This window comes from Camellia sinensis, chromosome 2 (assembly GCF_055761805.1).
Source record: "Camellia sinensis isolate YWXY chromosome 2, ASM5576180v1, whole genome shotgun sequence".
In the NCBI taxonomy this organism is placed as follows: domain Eukaryota; kingdom Viridiplantae; phylum Streptophyta; class Magnoliopsida; order Ericales; family Theaceae; genus Camellia; species Camellia sinensis.
In genome coordinates, this window is record NC_138962.1 from 62,245,417 (window position 1) to 62,267,533 (window position 22,117).

The following is a 22,117-nucleotide window of genomic DNA, read 5'->3' on the forward strand; positions in this document are numbered from 1 at the left end:
ACTATTTTATTTAAGTCATATCATTTTATTTAAGTCACATCACCTCTCTACAACGTAACTTCAAACTCAATTCATATTTAATAAAAAGTCAAAAAGTATACTTATATAAATCATTCCAAACCACCCCTAAATAAATACACTTTTTAATTTTTTATGAAATATGGATTAGATTTAAAATAATGTGTTAAAAAAATGATATAGTTTAAATAAAATGATATAAGTTAAATAAAATAATGACTTTTTAATTTTTTTTTTTTTTTAAAAATCATACAAAAACAAGGCCTAAAATGGTGTTTCCTCCTACTAACTTCGTCATAAATGAATAATAAAATAAGGCACCCAATTTCACAACTAAAAGCCCTCTCTCTCTCTCTCTCTCTCTCTCCACTTTGTCTCTCTACCTTCAGATTTTTTTGTTTTCAATTCTCCCTCGCTAGCCTCCGAACTTTCTGTATCATCTCTCTCTAAATTGATTGAAGACTTGGGAGAGAGAGAGAGAGATATGGAGCAGAATCAGGGGGATGTGAATGATATAGAGAGTGAAGGAATGGTGTACGAAGAGAATGAGTTGCAGAGAAATGGATCGTCGTTTTCGGAGAAGAGTTTGAGCGGTGGGATGATCAGAGAGCCTCTTCTGGTGAAGAGCAGGAGGACGAACACTACCTCTCAGATTGCCATTGTTGGGGCTAATGTTTGCCCCATTGAAAGCCTCGATTATGAGTACGCATTCAATTTTTTTTGCTGAAAATTTATGTCATTTGCTTATTTGGAGATTATTTTGTGGAGAAGATAATGATTGTATATCTAATGCTAAAAATTTCAAAAATTAAGTCCCATGTACATCTACGTGTGTCTCGCACTCATGTAAAATCTTCGATAAAATTTTTAGTATGTCTAACATTTTTACACTATTATGGACATCATGTCCAATTTTTGCTTGGTTCTGCTCTTATAGATGGGAGGAATGGGAGAAATGAGACTCCAACCTTATAAATATTTTATTTTAGTTTTCCTTATTTGAATTATATATATCAACCGTTAGTATGTGTGATTTGAAAACAGATATTTGATCTTGGATCCATCAAGAAAGCAATTATTTGATGTAGACTCCATTATTTTTTCACGATCTGGTGCTTTAGAGAGAGAGAGAGAGAGAGAGATAGACGTGTGTGGAAACATTTGAGGTCAACGTTTGGGGTGATGATTATTGCAAAAATTTTATAAGACAACCACATAAAGATTTTTAGTTATTTTTTCCTAATAAACTTTAAGCAGAAACTGCACGACTTTCAGGCCTTATATATGGGAACCTTGATTCTTAGTTAAAAACGAAAAAGTCTCGAGTTATCAAATTATTCTCTCTACTTTTTCTTTGTTCTTTTTTTATTTTGGGTAAAAGGCTAGAAGTACCTCATATAAGCTGCATCAATTAGCGTTAATTACATATACACTTTATTTGCACTTTGGGTTGTTATTTTGTTCAATTCCAAAGTATGTGAAGGAATTGTTTACTTTTTTCCAAAGCATTGTCCTTGCTTGTTTGGTTATGTGCACTTGGAATGTAGAACAAAATATTTTTAGTTACTAGTGTGCTCCTACTTTGTCTATAAATGAAATGATTAGATTATGTTAGAAAAATCTACTGATTTATTAAGGACACTATTTGCGGTGATTCATAGTATTATAAGCCATAATTGTGTCACTGTACCTGGAACTGAAACATTCAATGCGTGAGTTGTACGGTTTCAAAAAATGATTGCAGTCGTCTTGGCGGTTGTGATTGTAGAGTGTAAATGCCGTATTGTAACGGTTGCGGTAATCGGAATCGTAAATTTTTTAATATTTCACACAATTTGAAAAAAAAAATACCGATACGCATACTTTTTTTTCTTTTGAAAATCACATTTATAAGGGTTTAAAATAGATTTTGATTAATTTTTGTTAATTTTTAAGTATGATCTAATATATTTCATATTTTTAAATCACTATAAAATGACCTTTTTACATTTTATTTCAGTAGTTAATGACTTTAAGAATAATTGATTTTAAATGTCTGTAAAATTATTTTTAACCAATACCTGAACTAACTAAATAAAAAAATTTATAATTATTAAATGAAATGATTATAAAAAAAAATTATGTCATAAACAAAAAATATTTTTGAGTTAATGATTCTTCTTTTAAAAAATATTTTTTTAGACAATACTTTACAGTTAACTAAATAAAATTATTTACTATTAAGTAATAAATGAAATGATTATAAAAATAAAAATTGTGTCATAAATAAAAAATATTTTTGAGTTACTAATTATTTTTTAAAGACATTTTTTAGACAACACATTATACAGGGGCGGAGGCACTCAAGGGCCAGGGGGGTCACGTGCTTCCCCTGGGATTTTGGAATTTTTTTTTTTTTAAACATAAAGAAAATATTTTAAATAAAAAAATTTATAAAAATATTATTTAAAGTGAAATGTCAATGACATTTTTAAAATTATGAGAACAATAATGGTTATTTTGATTGAAAGTAAAGAGACTATGATAAGTTATATTATTATTTATAAATATTTCAATATAATGGTAATGTCTATAATTATTGACATGCAAACATAATTAACTTCAATGAAGATATATGAAATTTATTGGATTGTTACGTACATTTGACATGTAGAGTTTGTCCTTCATATGTTTTTTTCCCTTCATAACTAAAATGACCACTATATAAATTATAATCAAGTAACGCATCTTCAATTATAAAAAAAAAATAAAAAATTACAATAGGCCATAACTAATATTAAAATGAGTCATAATTAACTATTACTTGATATATAGTAATAACCAAAATAACAACCACAAGAAGTTATAGCTAAATTATATCTAACACTACAATGTGTCATAACTAAAGACCACGAAAATCATAATTACGACATATGATAGACACTTTTTTTATGGTGTGTTTTATAGAATTTCTCTACTAAAATATATTATTTCTATCTCGACTTATCTTTTTTTTTAATTTTTCAATCAACCTATAAATAGTTACTCCCCAATATTTATATAAAATTTAATCTCAAATTCTATAATTTAAAATTCACATTTATCCAAATGCACTCTTAATATTTAAGTTTAGTAATATCTCATTGTTGTTTATTATAAAAATAAATAAAATAAAAAAATTGCTTGGTTAGAGTTTTCCAAAAATACTTTTCAGAAATTCTATTTTGTTGTTTTTCGAATTTTTTTATTTATTTTTACTGAATTTTTTTAATATTTTAAGCAATTTTTTTAATTTTTAGATATATCAAACATAAATATACCTAAAAAGTAAAAAAATTGTGAAAAAAATCTTTTAAAAATTCACTAAATACCAAAAATACATATATATATATATGAAAATTTTGTACATTATTTGTATTTTTATGTATTTATTAATTTTTTAAAATATTTTTTCACAAATTTTTTAAATACATCCAAGTAAAATTCATCTAAAAAAGTAAAAAAATATTTTAAAAATTTTAAAAATATTCACCAAAAACCAAAAAACACGAAAATCAAAAAATTTAATTTTTAAAAAACTTAATCCAAAAAACTCAAACCAAACACACTGATCTTATTATTAATTTGTGCCCACTCTCCATCAAATTCCTGGTTACGCCACTGGTAACAAAATAAAAAAATATTTACAATTAAATATTAAATGAAATGATTATAAAATAAATACAATCACTATTTATATATTTTTTATTTTACATGCTAATGTAATGAAATAAAAATTTAAAATTAAATTATAAAGAAAAAAAATTCATACAATGTTTTTTCCTTGGACTTGGATCACTTGAATATGCGGTTTTTTTTTTTTTTTTTTTGGGTAAGATTTTTTTTTTCTTTGCAAAAAAGCTATTCAAAATATTATAATGGTGTGTAATGGGCCGTTATGGCCATTACGTAATATCGAAACGGCCATTACACATGTGAATTTCCGTCACACACAACACGGGTGTAATGGGTAATATTTACCACCGCAACCGTTAAGTAACGACCGCACCCGTTACATAACGTCGCTTTTTAAAACCTTGATTGTTATGTATTTTTGCAGGATTATTGAAAATTATCTTTTCAAGCAGGACTGGAGGTCTAGGAAAAAGGTTCAGATATATCAGTATGTTGCTCTCAAGTGGACATTTGCACTTCTTATAGGATTAAGTACAGGATTGGTGGGCTTCTTTAATAACCTTGCTGTTGAGAATGTTGCCGGTTTTAAGCTTCTACTTACTAGCAATCTCATGCTCCATGAAAAGTAAGCCTGTGTTGTCTTTATTGATTAATTCCTCTGGTTCTGTAGAGTACTTTTACTTTTGGTGCTAGAGTTTTCGTTGTTAGTTTGGAATATCGTCACATTTGGATCACTTTACGTCATCTCTGAGGTTATTATTATTAAAACATTGTCTTCATTGATCAATCCATCTGGTACATTTATTTTTGGTGCCACAATTTTCATTGCTAGTTTGGAATATTGTTTTGGACCATTCCTCTTCTTATCCGGACTTGAATTCTGTAACAGAAGAGAGTTATACAATATTGGCTTACCCTAATTTGGGTGAGACCATGTCTATATATAATCAATATAAGATACATAAAAAAAGAATTAAATAATTATACAATCAAACCCTAAAATTAAATTCCTAAATTAAATATATAATATTCTATATTCTAACATTCCATACTCTAACACTCTCCCTCAAGCTAAATCAAAGATGTCAACCAACCCCAACTTGTCAATGGAAGATCGAAGTAGGGATGGTCCTACAGATTTGGTGAAGATGTCGGCAATCTGATCAGAAGATGAAACAAATGAAGGACATACAATGCCAGCTTGAACCTTTTCTCGGATAAAATGAATATCAACCTCAATATGCTTAGTACGCTCATGAAGCACAGAATCAGAGGCAAGTAAGATGGCAGACTTATTGTCACAAAATAGCTTGGAGGAATTATTCTCCTCAAAGCTTAACTTAGTAAGAATGGACCGAAGCCATAGTAACTCACATGTCCCATGAGCCATGGCGCGGTATTCAGCTTCAGCAGATGATCGAGAAACAACAGCTTGTTTTTTGCTTTTCGATGACAGAAGATGGGTACCAAGGAAGGTGCATAACCCAAAAGTGGAACGTTTATCAGTCAATGAACCAGCATAGTTTGTATCAGTAAAACAGGACAATCCTGTCTAAATCCCACCATTGAAGAATAAACCCAAACCTGGACATGACTTGAGATATCTCAAGATGTGGTGAACAGCATCAAGGTGAGCAGTACGAGGTGAATGCATAAACTGACTAACCACACTTATAGCAAATGTCAAGTCTGGTCATGTATTAGTCAAATAGATCAAACGTCCTACCAATCTTTGGTAGCGAGTTGGATCAGAAAGCAACTCACTAGACTCAGCCGAAAGTTTCAAATTCGGATACATAGGAGTAGAAACTGGCTTGCACCCCATCATACCGGTGTCCCGAAGAAGATCCAATGTATACTTCCGTTGGGACAATGATATCCCACTATGAGAACAAGCTACTTCAATCCCTAAGAAAAATTTGAGAGGACCCAAGTCCTTGATGTCAAAAACTCGACTAAGCTCCTGTTTTACCTTAGCAATACCAATGGTGTCATCTCCCGTAAGGATGATATCATCCACATAGACCAACAAAATAATACATCCACCAGTGGGCTGATGACGAATGAAGCATATATGATCGGAGTGACACTGAGTAAAATCCATGGATAGGATAACAGAGCTGAAACGATGGAACCATGCATGAGGAGATTGCTTGAAGCCATAGAGAGACTTACGCAGACGACAGACCTTGTCAGTATACTCCCGCTCAACCCGAAACCCGGGTGGAGGATCCATGTAGATCGTCTCAAGTAAGTCCCTATGGAGAAAAGCATTCTTGACATCAAGTTGATGAAGGTGCCAAGAAGAAGAGGCAGCTAAGGAAATAAATAAACGAACAATGGTCAATTTAGCAACCGGTGCAAACGTAGCCCTAAAGTCCTTGCTAGGAACCTGTGTACAGCCCTTAGCAACAAGACGAGCCTTATAGTGGTCCACTGTACCATCAACTAAGTATTTGACGGTAAAAACCCACTTGCACCCAACAATCGTCTCACCAGAAGGTAAAGAGACAAGATCCCAAGTGTGATTATGCTCCAAAGCAGCCATTTCAGTTTGCAGAGCGGCAACCCATTGGAGATTCTGGAGAGCCTCAGACACAGACCGCGGGATAGAGACCGACTCAAGTTGGCCAAGAAAAGACTGATGAGAAACTGAAAGGGCATCATAACATAAAAACTGGGAAATAGGGTGATTAGTACTACTAAACCAACCAAAGATTATGGGACGGTGTTCACAGGTTGATACCGGGAAGGAGCGGGGGAGGGAATAGTAGAGGGTGTACCTTGGCCTGAGGACGAAGAAGATGCTGGAGGGGGTAGAGCACGAGGGCGACGAGAGTATGTCTGTAATGGCGGAGGACTAGCAGGTGCAGATACAGGCGATGAGGAAGAAGCAAAGGAATCAATGATAGGAACAGGGCGAGCACTTGGTGACACAGCAGAAGGCGGTGCACGCGAGGTGGAATCCTGAAACACAGGGTTAGAACCAAAAAATGGCATAGCTTCGCAAAATATGACATCCATAGAATGATAAAAACGACGAGACAATGGATCATAACACTATAGCCTTTAGAGAGAGCAGAATAGCCCAAGAAGATGCATTTAAGAGACTTGTTATCTAACTTGGTCCGAGTAGGACTACAATCCCGAACAAAACAAGTACAACCAAACACACGAGGAACAAGAGGAAATAACACAATATCTGGTCAAAGTAATTGAAAAGGGGCACCCGTGAAGAATCCGACTAGGTGTCCGATTAATGAGATAAGCAGCAGTAAGCACAGCCATATGCCAGTAGGACTTAGGGACATTCATTCCACAAAGAAGACACCGGACAACAGACATAATATGACAATTTTTATGTTCAGCAATCCCATTTTGTTCAGGCGTGGAAGTACAAGTGAGTTGCTGCAAAATTCTTTACTGATTAAGTTGGGAGCGAAATGCATCAGAGATGTACTCCCCCCCCCCCCAATTATCAGAACGAACATTGCGTACAACGGTATGGAATTGGGTTACGACCATTTGGAGAAATTGAATAAAAAGTGGAAGTATATCATACTTCTTTTTAAGCAAATAAACCCAAGTACACCTAGAATGGTCATCTATGAAAGTTACATAATAGCGATGCCCAGAAAAAGCCAAAAGAGGAGAAAGACCTCAGATATCAGAGTGAATAAGGTCAAACATACAGGGGGCACGATACATGCGAGGAATATAAGAAGTACGAGTATGTTTAGACACAAACAACACAATGAAACTAATGATCCTTGCAAGCTTTATTAAGTGACGGAAAAAATAAACATAAATAATTAAAATTTGCATGTCCTAAATGAGCATGCCACAAGGCTAAAGTTTGAAAAGAAAACACATAGGAAGACGACTCAGGTAACACAGCTGCTTGTAGGCCAGAAGTGGTAAGTGGTAAGATGAGAAGGTAGTGGGTCCCCGAAGTAGTATAGCCCGTCGCGCTAAAACCCCCTGCCAAAAATCTTCTTCGAAGTCAGGTCTTGTAATAAACAATGAGTAGATAAGAAAATAACAGCACAATGAAGGTTTTTAGCAAGGCGACTCACATAGAAGATTATAAGCAAAACGGGGCACAGGTAAGACAAAAGTAAGTGTAATATTAGATAACAATGACACATCACCCTTATATTGGACATGTGAAATAGACCCATCAGCAAGACATACAGTCTAAGCAGTAATAGAGACAGGAGAGGATAAACAAGAAAACTCACCGGTCATATGATCATTGGCCCCAAAATCCAATACCCAAATAGGTGCAGTGCGAACATGAAAGGCTGTAGGAGTATCTGTAGCGAGCGTAGCAGTGGAAGGAACACTTGGAGACATGGTAGTGAATGAACCAAGTTGCTCTTGAAGGGAACCAAGTTGCTCTTGAAGGTGACCAAGAAGAGAGCACCACGAAGCCGAAGTAATGGCGTCACATAAAAGAGATGCTACCGAATACACCGGTAGCCCAACACAATAGAAAATCAAACTAGAAAGTGTTTACCACATCAACACATGAACCCTAGAAGGGTAAAGAGAGAAGAACAACACCCAGGAGGGGAAGCCGCACTAGACCCAAGGCAGGGAAGGCCTAGTTGGCACCTAAGGAAGTTGCGGCAGTGAGGAAAAGGGATTGTCGAGGGGCTGAGAAGGAAGAGGAAAACTTTCGGCTGGGTGGAGGGAAGAAGAAGGGCTATCGCGTGGCTGGGTAGGTGGTTTAGGGCCGCCAGCAATAGAAGATAAGGGTGGTGGGTGGCTAGGGTTTGGCTCTAATACCAAGAAGAGAGTTATAAAATATTGGTTTATCATAATTTGGGTGAAACCATGTCTATATATAATCAATATAAGATACATGAAAAAGGAATTAAATAATTATACAATCAAACCCTAAAATTAAATTCCTAAATTAAATATACAATATTCCATATTCCAATAGTAACAATTGGAGGTACATTGAGATGTCCAATTGTATTTTGGCCATCACATTTGTACATTCATAATGACTCATTCCCAAAGGTTTCGAAAAGCGGTCATAGTAACGGTTGCGGTAGTGCGGTTGCAGTTGCGGGATGTAAAGGCCATAACATAACGGTTGTTGTAACCGGAACCGTAAATTTTTTAATTTTTCGCATAATTTGAAAAAAAATTACCGATATGCATATTTGTTTTTTTTCAAAATCACATTTATAAGGGTTTAAAATAGATCTTGATTAATTTTTGTTAATTTTTAAGTATGATCCAATATATTTCATATTTTTAAATCACTATAAAATGAGTTTTTTACATTTTATTTCAATAGTTAATGGGTTTAAGAATAATTTATTTTAAATGTTTATAAAATTATTTTTGACCAATACCTGAACTAACTAAATATAAAATATTTACAATTATTAAATGAAATGATTATAAAAAAAATTGTGTCATAAACAAAATTTATTTTTTGAGTCAATGATTTTTTTTTTAAAAGACGTTTTTTCAAACAACACTTTACAGCTAACCAAATAAATTATATACTATTAAGTAATAAATGAAATGATTATAAAAATAAAAATTGTGTCGTAAATAAAAATTATTTTTGAGTTACTGATTATTTTTTAAAGACATTTTTTAGACAACACATTACAGTAACAAAATATAAAATATTTACAATTAAATATTAATGAAATGATTTATAAAAGAAATACAACCACTATTTATATATTTTTTTGTTTTACATGCAAATGTAATGAAATAAAAATTAAAAATTAAATTATAAAAAAAAAATTCATACATGGTTTTTTCTTTAGGCTTGGATCACTTGAGTATTCATTCTTTTTTTGTAAGAAATTTTTTTTTTTCTTTGGAAAAGAAGCTATTCAGAATATTGTAACGGTGTGGCCACAAATACCAAAACGGCCGTTACACATGTGAATTTCCATCACACCGCAAAAGTGGGTGTAACGGGTAGCGTTTACTGCCGCAATCGTTACGTAGCAGCCGCAACCGTTACGTAACACCACTTTTTAAAACCTTGATTCTTGTATTGTAAGCAAGAGAACTATTTAAAGTTGTTTACAATTGAAATACGGGTGTAACGGGTAGCATTTATTACAGCAACCGTTACGTAACACCACTTTTTAAAACCTTGATTCCTGTACTGTAAGCAAGAGAACTATTTAAAATTGTGTACAATTGAAATGCCGTGCATTTCTTGAGGAAGGAGTAAATTTTTGCTTGATCTCATGTTTCATATAGTTCCATGTGGCTTGGTGGTGTATGTTATGCACACTGTTATTGGAGTGTGATGAATCCATTAAAATTCATACTATTACTATTACATCAATGACTTGGGCATTTGGTTGTTACTTGTATAAAATTCATGGTCATTGGCAGTTAATTCTCACACTTGCACCCAAAAAGCTTGGTTTTCTTTTTGTGTTTGTAATATCTAAAATAATAGTAGGCCATAGGACATCCCATAAAATTATTTTCTACCCCAACAGAGTAACTATAAGTGGCTCTAATTCCAGTGCAGGTACTATCAGGCTTTTGCAGCATATGCAGGTTGTAACCTGGTTTTGGCAATTGTTGCTGCAGCCCTCTGTGCTTATATTGCCCCTGCTGCAGCCGGCTCTGGCATACCTGAGGTGAAAGCCTATCTCAATGGTGTGGATGCTCATTCTATTTTGGCTCCAAGTACCCTCTTTGTAAAGGTTTGTCAGAACCTCACTATAATTCTCTCTGTCTCTAACACGCACAAACACACTAAAGTCAATTACCTTGTGAATTATTTCTGAATTAGTTATGATATATTTATGAATTAGTTGTGCATTAGAGGGCATCTGGCGTGACCAGTGACTAATGCTATATGTTTGTGTCTCTCCATTCTGTTCATTTTAATCTGAAATTCAGTATTTCAGTTGGGGCATCAAGAAATGTATATTTAGAGATTTAGCCATTTTCTTGTGGAAGGAAACTAGTAGTGGTCTTTTTTTAGTTGGCTAATTGTTCTACTTGTCCTTAGCATTGGTGTCACATCTTAGATAGTTGCCTATGTCTTTGTCAGACTAATTTTTTCCCCAATTGGACTCTTCATTCAGTGAGTCAAGGACCAATTCTCTTGCCCTTAAAGGAGTATGTATATCTTCTTGATAGCATGCTATGATACTACCTAATGATCCATTTTGAGTTTTTCATCTTTGCTTTGGTTTGCTCTTTTTTCTGTCATTGTTTAGCCCATTTCCTCTGAATTTTAGGTGAAGATCACTCCTCTTCTGTACGTGTTCATAGTCCTTGCTTTCTATTTCTTTTATTGCGTCTCTCTCTCTCTTTCTCTCTCTCAAACGTTCCTTGTCCTTAGAGGAAGAAGCTAAAAATAATAATTTAGATTTGGAATCTTACAGTTGTCCTTACACACATTAACCTTTTTGAGTGTTCCTAGCTTTTATTTCTCTATCTTGTCTCATCAACAAGGAGACGGAGCTTGAGAGTACATAACAAGTATGTTTTCATTTTCCTTAGGCACAAGAAAGGACCATTTAAGTCTATTAACTTAGCGAGTTAAACATGTTTCAACATGTCACACATCCCGAATGAGAAATTTGAACACCTAGACAGCATTTGCTGATACTTTTCCAATGTTAACAGAATTGAGTTTATACTGACTAGACAAGTATATTCCATTGGTTTGGTTTCAATCTCTTGTCTCTTCTGAAAAGTACATGAATTCAAATCTGAAGCTTCAGTTCCATTTTCAATATAACCATTCTTATTTGTAATTTTCTGCGTCTACCCTTGTCACTTAAATCTTAGGGTAAATTACACTTAGTGCTATTGTACTTTGACCAAACTCTCACTTTAGTCCCGTAACAGTTAACTCCCTACACTTTAAGTCAAGGTGCATTCTCTCCCTTCCATCCATCTTCCATTAACGAAGTTGACAAAAATTTTCATTTGAAGCATATGTGACATTTTTGTTGTCTCATTAACACCCTTACACTCTTACTAAAATTTCACTTTAGTTCTTTTCTAACACTTTCACAAAAATCTCACTTTAGCCCCTTCACTTTCAATTGTAGTAGTCAACTCCCTACACTTCAAATTATAATCAGTTTTCCAAGCTGTCTAATGAGCTGGGAGGAAGTGTTGGTCAGCCCCAAAACCTGTCTCATAAACGGCTGGACGAGCTACGTTGCCAGGTTTAATGCAGCCTGCTGCTCTCCTCGGAGAATTCCCCTCGCGGATGGGGGATCGACACTCGCTCTACGATGTTATTGAGTTCCCTCCTAGGCAGTCCTATAATGCTATCTCCCCCCTTTCCAGAAATACGTCAGGAACTACAGGCGCTTGCTGGCTTCCTACTAATGGTGAGGATATCGGGACGAGGGCGGTGTCCACCTGAAACTAAGCAAGCTGTCCAACCCCCTACACTTTAAATTGAGTTAATCTTACCCTTCCATCCATCTACCGTTAATAAAGCTAATGGAAATTGAAAGTGGAAGGACTAAAGTGAGATTTTGGTGAAAGTGCAAGGGTGCCAAGTGTAATTTACCCTAAATCTTATCACCAAGCACTCGAGACTTAGCATGCAGACTGACACAACTCATTGTTTTGCTGTTAATCCATGTAAGATTTAAATTTTTTTCTGCTTCTTTTTTATTGGCTATAGCAGTTTGAACCTCATTGCATGTCAATAGATTGTTATATTAGTGTATGTATGCCACTTTAGTGCTCAGAGTGAGTTTTGATTTAGCAAGGTGAAAATTAGAATGGTTTGTTTTTCTCGAGGCTTGCTCAGACTGTTAGTTGCTTCACGGCTGCTATCATAAACTTATTTTCAATGCATTTCAATTCTGACAGATTTTTGGTTCCATATTTGGAGTTGCTGCTGGATTTGTTGTGGGAAAGGAAGGACCCATGGTACATACTGGCGCCTGCATAGCCAATTTACTTGGACAGGGAGGTTCCCGCAAGTACCATTTGACTTGGAAATGGCTCAGATACTTCAAAAATGATAGGGATCGACGGGATTTGATCACTTGTGGAGCTGCTGCTGGTGTAGCAGCTGCCTTCCGTGCCCCAGTTGGCGGAGTTCTCTTTGCTCTTGAAGAAGTAGCTTCATGGTCTCTCTCTCTCTCTCTCTCACACACACACACACACACATGCACACACAACCTGTACATTTCGACTCGTGTTGTCGTTGGATTCATTATCATTACATCCGAGATCATGTTTGTTGATAACAAGGGATTAGCGAACATGTTAACTCTGTAGATTTATATCTGGCTTCTTTTGCAAACCATGGCTTCAATTTTGTTAGTTATTTTTGTCAATGTTTTGTTCTGCTTGATGGCCATATCTACAGTATAAAGTTACTTGGAGAGAAAAAACGGATGAAAGAGTGAAAAAAATAAAACGAGGTATGAATTGAAGTAGAGCACGGTGATCACTTGGTAACCTAAAGGAATGATGAAATTGTTCAGATATCTAGTTTTGCTTTCTTTTCTCTTGTAACTGTGAATAGAGCTTTGAAGTTCATTCTTCTGTAGGCACTTACCTTATCCTACTTTATGTCTTTTAGGTGGCGGAGTGCTCTTCTTTGGAGGACTTTTTTCACAACTGCTGTAGTAGCTGTGGTTTTGAGATCTCTGATAGAATTTTGTGAGAGTGGAAAATGTGGACTATTTGGGAAAGGAGGTCTGATCATGTTTGATGTCAATTCTGCAGTGCCATCTTACAATGCACCAGATTTGTTGGCAATTATATTACTTGGAATTATTGGAGGTATTTTCGGAAGTTTTTACAATTATCTTGTGGACAAGGTTCTTCGCACTTACAGTATCATCAATGAGTATGCCCTCGTAATCCCTCTTTTATTAATAAGAATACAACTTATTATAGTTATTGAATGCCGTTGAAGTGACAATTAGCTGATTTAATTGGAAATAGAATTCAGAAATCTACCCAATATTTTTGTAAAGCATGTGTCACATAATGATAAATATTGTATTTCAATATCCAATCAACTTTTCATCATAATAAATAACCAAACCAAACCTTAAGTCCCATTAAATGAGGTCGACTACATGAATCCTTCTTCTCCACTCAATTCTATTAATGACCATTTGGTTAATCAAATTAAGGAGATTTATATCTTTATTTACTACACTTGCCCACGTCAAGTTAGGTGTGCCCCTTCCCCCAACACTTCCATCTACCGTCACTCAATCACATCTCTTCACTACTGCTTATGTTGGCCTCTGTTGTATATGACCAAACCATCTCAATCTATTATCTTTCAACTTATCTTTTATCGGTGGTACTCCTACCCATTCACGAATATACTCATAATACTGTCTTTTCTAGTCTTGCCACACATCTACCTTAGCATCCTCATTTCAGCAACACGCATCTTATCTACATGTTTCTTAGTTGCTCAACATTTCGTCTCATACAACATCACTGGTCTATAGCTGTTCTATATAACTTTTCTTTTAGTCTAGTGCTCGTTTATCACACAGTACATCAGACGCGCTCTTCCACTTAACCCATCATGTCTTAATTCTATGGACCACTTTCGCTCCAATCTCTCCAACCGTTGTGATAATCGATCCTAAATAACGAAAATGTTCACTCTTAAGCAGTTCTTGGTTCTCAATCTTCACTTCTCCTCTACTTCCATGGTTAGTGTTACTAAAATTACACTTTATGTACTCTGTTTTAGTTCTAATTATCCTAAATTCTTTAGATTTAAGTGCTTCTCTCCATGTCTCCAACTTAGTTTTAACTCCTTCTCTAGTCTCACCCACTAACACGATATCATCTGCAAAAAGCATATACCATGGCATGTCATCCTGAATATTTATTGTCAACTTATCCATAACTAAAGCAAAAAGATAAAGATTTAAAGTTGATCCGTAGTGTAGCCCCACAATAATTGGAAATTTACTTTCACTTGCCTTTTTAGCAGGCGATCTAATAGTGATCACCACACCTTCATGCATGTCCCTAATCATATCAATATAACCTTTGTCACCATTTTATTCTCTAACACCCACCAGATTATATCTCGAAGTACTTTATCGTATGCTTTCTCAAGATTGATAAAAATCATATGAATGTCTCTTTTCTTTTCTCTATACATTTCTATTACTCTCCTCAAAAGATAGACCGCTTCCATTGTTGACCTATCCGGCATAAATCTAAATTGATTCTCTGACACATCTGTTATATCTTGCAATCGACATTTCATCACTCTCTCCTACACTTTCATTATATGACACATCAGTTTGATTCCTCTTTAGTTGCAATTCTTGACATCTCTTTTATTCTTATGAATTGGCACTAAAATACTCGTCCTCCACTCTAGCATTTTCCTAATCAACAAAATCTTGCTAAATAACCTAGTCAACCAAGCAATCCCCTTTTTAGGAATATTATCGGGTCCTAAAATTTTATTCAATTTCATATTCTTAAGTACAATCTCCACTTCAAAGTTCCTAATCATGTGATAGAACCTATAGCTTGGTTTTCCTTGTTACTGTCTACTTCCTCCCCTTTTGACTTTCCTCCATGTTCCTTATTTGACAACTTCTCAAAATAGTTCTTCCGCCTCTCCTTAATCTCTTCATCTTTCACTAACACCTTAGAGTCTTCACTCTTGATACACTTAACCTAATTAACATCTCTTATTTTCCTCTCTCTCATTTTAGCAAGTTAGTATATTCTCTTATCTCCCTCATTACTATCTAGTTTAGTGTATAGGTCATCATAGGCTTTCAACTTAGCCTCTCTCACTACCTTTTTGACCTCCTTATTAGCCAATCTGTAGCTCTTAAGGTTTTCTTCAATTCTATCTTTCTGCCACTTTTAAAGCACTTTTTTTTTCGTATTTACTGCTGCTTGAACCTCCTTCCTCCACCACCAAGTTTCCTTAGAGTTGAGCCCCTTTCCTTTCGACTCTCCAAGGACTTCCCTTGAGATTCTACTCATACAATTGGCCATCAAGTTCCACATAGTATCAGCATCATCTTCCAAGTCCCAATACCTTCTATATCTATTCTTTTGTTAAATATTTCTAACTTATCCCCTTTTAGGTCCCACCATCTTGTCCTACGACGCCCACTATCCTTCCTAGCTTGGTATTGCCTTTTAAAGCATAAATCTAGTACAAGTATCCTTTGTTGAGACGTCGGGCTCTCTCCAGGAATTACCTTACAATCGTTGCACTTTAGACAGTCTACTTTTCTTACTAGAAAGTAATCTATTTGGCTCCTAATTGACCCACTCTTAAATGTTATCAAATGCTCCTCTCTTTTTATACCTAGTATTGGCCTCCACCAAGTCAGAAGCCAACACAAAATCTAAAATACTCTCTCCAGTCTCATTTTTATCACCAAAACCATACCCACCATGCACCCTTTCATAACCTAGTTTATCGATTCCTACATGGCTATTGAAATCTTCACCTATAACTAGGTTCTCTCCTACGGGTATCTCCTATAATACCTCATCCATTTGGTCCAAAAAATCTCTTTGTCTGATTATTCAATCCTACTTGGGGAGCGTATGCACTAATAACGTTCACTATATTCTCTCCAGTAATTAGTTTAACGAACATAATCCTATCACCTTTCCTAATGGCCGCAACTATATTTTCTACAAGATCCTTGGCAACTATTATTCCTACCTCATTCCTGTGCCTATCCTTGCTACTATAATATAGTTTAAAACCGGTATCCTCTATTTCCCTAACTTTCGCACTCGTCTACTTAGTTTCTGATATGAAAGCTATACTAACTCTCCTCCTAATCATGACATCTACCAATTCCATAGTCTTACCAGTTAAAATTCCTACATTTCATGTGGCTACCCTACACCTATAGTCTTGGACTAGCTTCTTTATTTGCGCTCGTCTAGGAAAACACAGCAACCTTTGCTCAATTTTCATTGCCCCTAGGCGTCGATTCGGCGCCCCTTGCTCAACTTTTCGAAACACCTGGAGGCAAGCGCAACGCGTAATTTAGGGGGAACGACCTAGCATTTAATCGATTCAAAGTAGGAATCATTTTCATAAGGGATCCGAGCGGTGTTTTTACCTGTTGGTTATTGGTTACCTAACACACAACCCTCCTCCTTTACCCGGGCTTGGGATTGGCAGATTGTTAGACATCCTAGGCGGAGTTTTTCATGACAATAAATCTGGTGGTAAATTGGTTTCATTTTTAAAACAATTAATTTCATTTCATTACTTTATTTTCTTCTTTTTATATGCGAAATAATTTGTACTTGACCAATTTTTATATGGCGTGATATCCTCTGCTTGATTAGCTAATTTAGCTCCCAAGACTCCAACTTTTAGACCAAATTATTCCAAACTTAACATGATCTCATGAGCTTTCAACCTGTCATGCAAAATCTGTGGTAGTGTTTTGCTCTTGCTGATTATTGAGAATGAAATTGCAGGAGAGGTCCCAGATTCAAAATCTTTCTTGTTGTCGCCATCTCCCTCCTGACCTCTTGTTGCTCTTATGGCCTTCCATGGTTGGTGAAGTGCACCCCATGCCCCACTGGGCTTGAAGTTGAATGCCCCGGCACAGGTCACTCTGGAAACTATAAGAGCTTCCAGTGTCCACCAGGCTACTACAACGACCTTGCCTCCCTCTTGCTCAACACCAACGATGATGTCATCCGCAACTTATTTAGCTCTGGCACTATATACGAGTTTCATCTCTCAACCCTTTTAATTTGCTTTGTTGTTATATTCTGCCTTGGTATTGTCACTTATGGCATCGCCATTCCATCTGGGCTCTTCATCCCTGTTATACTTGCTGGAGCCTCCTATGGACGACTCGTTGGGACCCTTTTAGGCTCTTTCTCTGATTTAGATGTTGGCCTCTTTGCGCTCCTCGGGGCTGCTTCCTTTCTTGGTGGAACCATGAGAATGACAGTTTCACTTTGTGTCATACTTCTCGAACTTACAAATGATCTATTAATTCTACCACTGTTGATGCTAGTTCTCCTTATTTCAAAAACTGTGGCCGATTGTTTCAACAAAGGGGTCTATGACCAAATAGTGAAAATGAAGGGATTGCCTTACATGGAGGCCCATGCCGAACCATACATGAGGCACTTGGTTGCAAGCGATGTTGTCTCTGGTCCCTTGATAGCATTCTCTAGTGTTGAGAAAGTGGGCAATATAGTACATGCACTAAAGTTAACAAACCACCACGGGTTCCCTGTGATTGATGAGCCGCCTTTCTCAGATGTGCCGGAGTTGTGTGGGCTTGCTTTGAGATCCCACTTGCTTGTTTTGCTTAAAGGAAAGATATTTACCAAGCAAAGGGAGTTGAGTGGATCAGAAATTTTACAGAGGTTTCACGCGTTTGACTTTGCAAAGGCAGGATCGGGGAAGGGGCTCAAACTGGAGGATTTGGAAATTAATGAGGAGGAAATGGAGTTATATGTCGATCTCCATCCGATCACTAATACATCCCCATATGCGGTAGGGGAGACAATGTCCCTAGCTAAAGCTGCAGTCCTGTTTCGGGAGCTTGGTCTCAGGCACATGTGTGTTGTGCCAAAAACACCTGGGGTGACTTTCTATCTATTTGCTTACTATTCTGTTTATTTGCTTTCATTTGCTTTGCTAAAAAATCAGTAGACTTGCTGTCTATTTCTTTCTTTGGGTGGAAAACTAGGAAAAAATAGTGAGGATCAGCTATAGAAATTGTTGGAGATGAATAAATGTTGTTGTTACGCTCCGTTTGTTTAGGTGGGAAACATTTTTTCTGGCGTTGGGTAAGATGGAAAACGAAAGTTAATGGAAAACAAACCTATTTTGACAGAAAATGTTTTCCATTTTTAAAAGCCAAAAAACGTTTTCCAGACTAAACTCTTACTAATGTCACCACACTACCACCGCCACTCTCATCCCCACCACCATTGCCACAGCCTTGGCTACCATCACTGTCGCCATCAGAGGGAGTATATATTAACTTCTTTTTTCATTTTTGTAGTCCTGATTTTCATCTGTCTGTTGTCAAAGAATTGTTTCAAAGGAAAGTAGATAGTTGTTTACTGGAAGAACAACAACAAAAACAAGAACAAGCAGACTGAGAAGTGACCGTGTCATTGAACCAGAATGCATAATGTTTCTCTTCACATAATTTCTGGAAATTGTTATAACTTGTTGGCAATTATTTTTTGGAAGTTCTTCTACACAACACAAGGTTTGGATATGATTCGTGTATTGTTTTTTTTCAATGTTTTGCAGAGACCTCCAATTGTAGGAATCCTGACAAGGCATGACTTCATGCCGGAACACGTTTTGGGACTTCACCCGCATCTTAACCCTCACATGTAGCTTGAGAATTCGCAAAAGTGCGCATCGCCTACCATTATTTATCCTTTGTACATTATCATGTGGATAATACAGATTAATTATCGAAATTAAAAATTCTACAATTCTTGTTGTTCAAATTCTGAGAGGTTAGAGAGTAAGAGAGGAGTGCAATTTTTCTGAGACTGCATTTTATGTCTTTGTGGATACAGCATACATGTAAACTCTTGTGAACAATCCAATTCCATTTAATGCACAGGTGTGTTTAAAAGTTAGGTGCAAGTTGGCCCGGCTTTAATCTAAACCCAGCCTTAAAATTTTAAGGCTGGGACAGTATAATTTTGAATTTGGTCGGGGCTTCTGAATTTCATTAATATACATAAATTACTTATAATTAATATAAAGAGTTTGGTTAACGAGTGTCTTAAAGTATTAGTAAACAATATTTAAATTGATTGTACATTACATATTGAACACACTCTCATGCATTATGTACAAGCATTATAAGTTTTTTATCAAGTGTACTAGGGACACTTATTAACAAAATCCTAATATAAATTATCATAAATTATTGATTATTTTATCACCATTTAAATTAAATCCTATTGTTTTGATAGACGAACAAAAAACTGTCCCAGTGGAAGTAAATTATCATCACAATAATGTGGGTATCCCATGATAAGAAGTGCATAATTCTGATTCCCTTCTTTTTTTTTCTTTTTTTTTTTTGGGAAAAAATAATAATCTATAAAAATCTAAATGTAAAAATAAAAATAACCTTAAAATTCATTCCAACAAAAAATAAATAAATAAAACAAAACAAAATTAAAAAATGAAAATTGTTAGTCTAGATTTGTTATGAGTATGTAGGGTTGATTAGTTAGGATTTTGTGGTTTGCTTCCACTTTTTGTGGTTGAGTAGTCCACTTTTTCCTGATATTATATCACCAATTTGAGGGAAAATGTTTGGTGAGTATAAATTCTGTGGCTTAAATAGTCTGAAAATATCAAAACGACGTTATTTTGACATTTTCAGAGTTGTTTTGTACCCAAAACGACGTCGTTTTGACATTTTCGGACCATTTGAACTACAGAATTTGTGACCACCAATCATTGTCCCAATTTGAGTGCATATGATACAACATTAAGGGACAATCCACAACCTTTTATATTTACTAGTTTTTTTTTTAAACTAATATTTACTAGTTGGATAGTGGGTTTTATGCCGCGTTTGGTTTCATTTATTTAACTTAAAAAATTTAAAATAATAATGTCTAAGCTCTACTTTGAAAAGGTAGGAGTGTTTGGTCCTAGTTTTTAGATTTTTCAACTTATTTGTTCCCAGTTTAAAAAAGTCAAAATAAACTATAACAAAAACAAATAAATAAATTCTTTTAAAAGTTAAACTTTTTTGGAACAATGACAAAAAATTTCAAGGGGTTGGCCCTCTTAACAAAATAAATTATGAATTTTTTATTTTATTAATTTAGATCTTAATTTTTTAATTTATTTTCAATCTAAACCATCAACCTATTTTTGTTAATTAAAGCAAAAAATATATTTTAGTTAGTAAACTCAATATAGGTATACATAAATACTATTTTCGTTGAATTTAATTACTAAAATATCCTTTTTCTTGCCGGTTTAATTAATGAAATGGACTGATGATTTAAATGGAAAACAAATCAAAAGTTTAGGTTTAAATTGATAAAATAAAAAATTCAAGATTTATTTTGCTACAAATGTCAAACTTTGGATTTTTTTTCGTAATTTTCTCAACTCTTCTTTTTTTGTGTGTCTGTGTGTGTATATTTTTAAGCTAACTTTTGTAAGCTAAAATCTTCCTTTTTTTCATTTTGTTTTTATGTATGTGAGTACTTGCTTGAAGACTTTTTTTTGTTAATCGGTTGCTTGAAGACTTCATCGTTGAGTATTTGATAAGGTTATGCTTGAGAGTTAGAAGGTAAAATAATTATTATACCCTTAATTTTTATAGAATTAAATTTTACCTATCCAAAAAATCACTTTAAAAGTCTAAAAAAAAAAAGCACTCTAGAGAATCATCACTCATTTTATTCATGTAAGAGCAAATTGAATAGCCTCTTTAAATTTGTGTGTTATATAATAAAAAAATGATAAAAGTGATACCTAATTTATTTATTTAGTGTTTGTTAATTTAGCAATTAAATGGGTGCTCCAACTATGTTGTTAAAGTGTCTTAAAATGATAGAAAAATCCATTTAAATATATATGTGAAAGATCAAAAATAATTAAAATGTCACAAGGGTATGGGGCTTGCCATCAGCTCTCCCCCCCCCCCCCTCATAAATTAAAAAAATTATATCAAATTAGTGAAAGTAATCATGATATGTTGGGTTTGCAGTTGTAATTTTAGTGTTTGATTTATTTATTTATTTTTGAATTTTTAATATTTAGAAGAATTGATGTCTTTGATAATTGCTAAAAAAAATAGTGAATAATTAAAAATATATATACTTTTTAAATTGCTTTTCCAACCTTATCCAAACGAAATTTTACCTTTTAAATTATTTAGCCAAAAATTATATTTTTATTGGTAGAAGGTAGTTTTATGTAGATTTATGAGTGCATTGTTGCGTAGATAAGCATGCGCAGGTCATAGACGTGCAATTGTAATGCATAAATCATTTAGGGAAAATGTTCGAGAGTCGTAATTTTTGTGGTCATAATAATTTAAAATTGTTAAAACGACGTCATTTTGGGTGTAAAACATGTCAAAACGACGTCGTTTTGACAGTTTTGAGCTATTGTGGCCACAAAAATTGTGGCCCTCTAGCATTGTTGATCATTTAGCTAGCCATTAAAATTTTAAGGGTACATTATGCTGATGTGTCCTTGAAATTTAAATAAAATATAATAAATTTTATAAATTTAATTTAATTATATTGATTTTTTTTAATAAGGTTAAAGTGACAAAAATTAATGCAATTGACATAGAACATAAAGATATATAAGATAAAATATATATTTCAACATAAATGATATGATAACATTATTTTTTTCATTCATGTCACTAACGAATTTTTAATGAAAAATAGGCCCAAGTGTTATATTTAAAATCTTAAAGGAGCA

General features: G+C 34.6%; 1 protein-coding gene across 1 annotated transcript; it reads left to right on the plus strand.

Moving 5' to 3' along the window:
- The first annotated feature begins 289 nt into the window (after positions 1-289).
- CLC-C (chloride channel C) lies at positions 290-19,277 on the plus strand. Its single transcript, XM_082914617.1, has 7 exons — positions 290-720; positions 4,097-4,297; positions 10,202-10,379; positions 12,526-12,788; positions 13,247-13,516; positions 17,131-18,259; positions 18,941-19,277. The coding sequence occupies exons 1-7, from the start codon at positions 503-505 to the stop codon at positions 19,028-19,030; spliced, it is 2,349 nt and encodes a 782-aa protein (XP_082770743.1). The 5' UTR covers positions 290-502; the 3' UTR covers positions 19,031-19,277.
- The last annotated feature ends 2,840 nt before the right edge of the window (positions 19,278-22,117 follow it).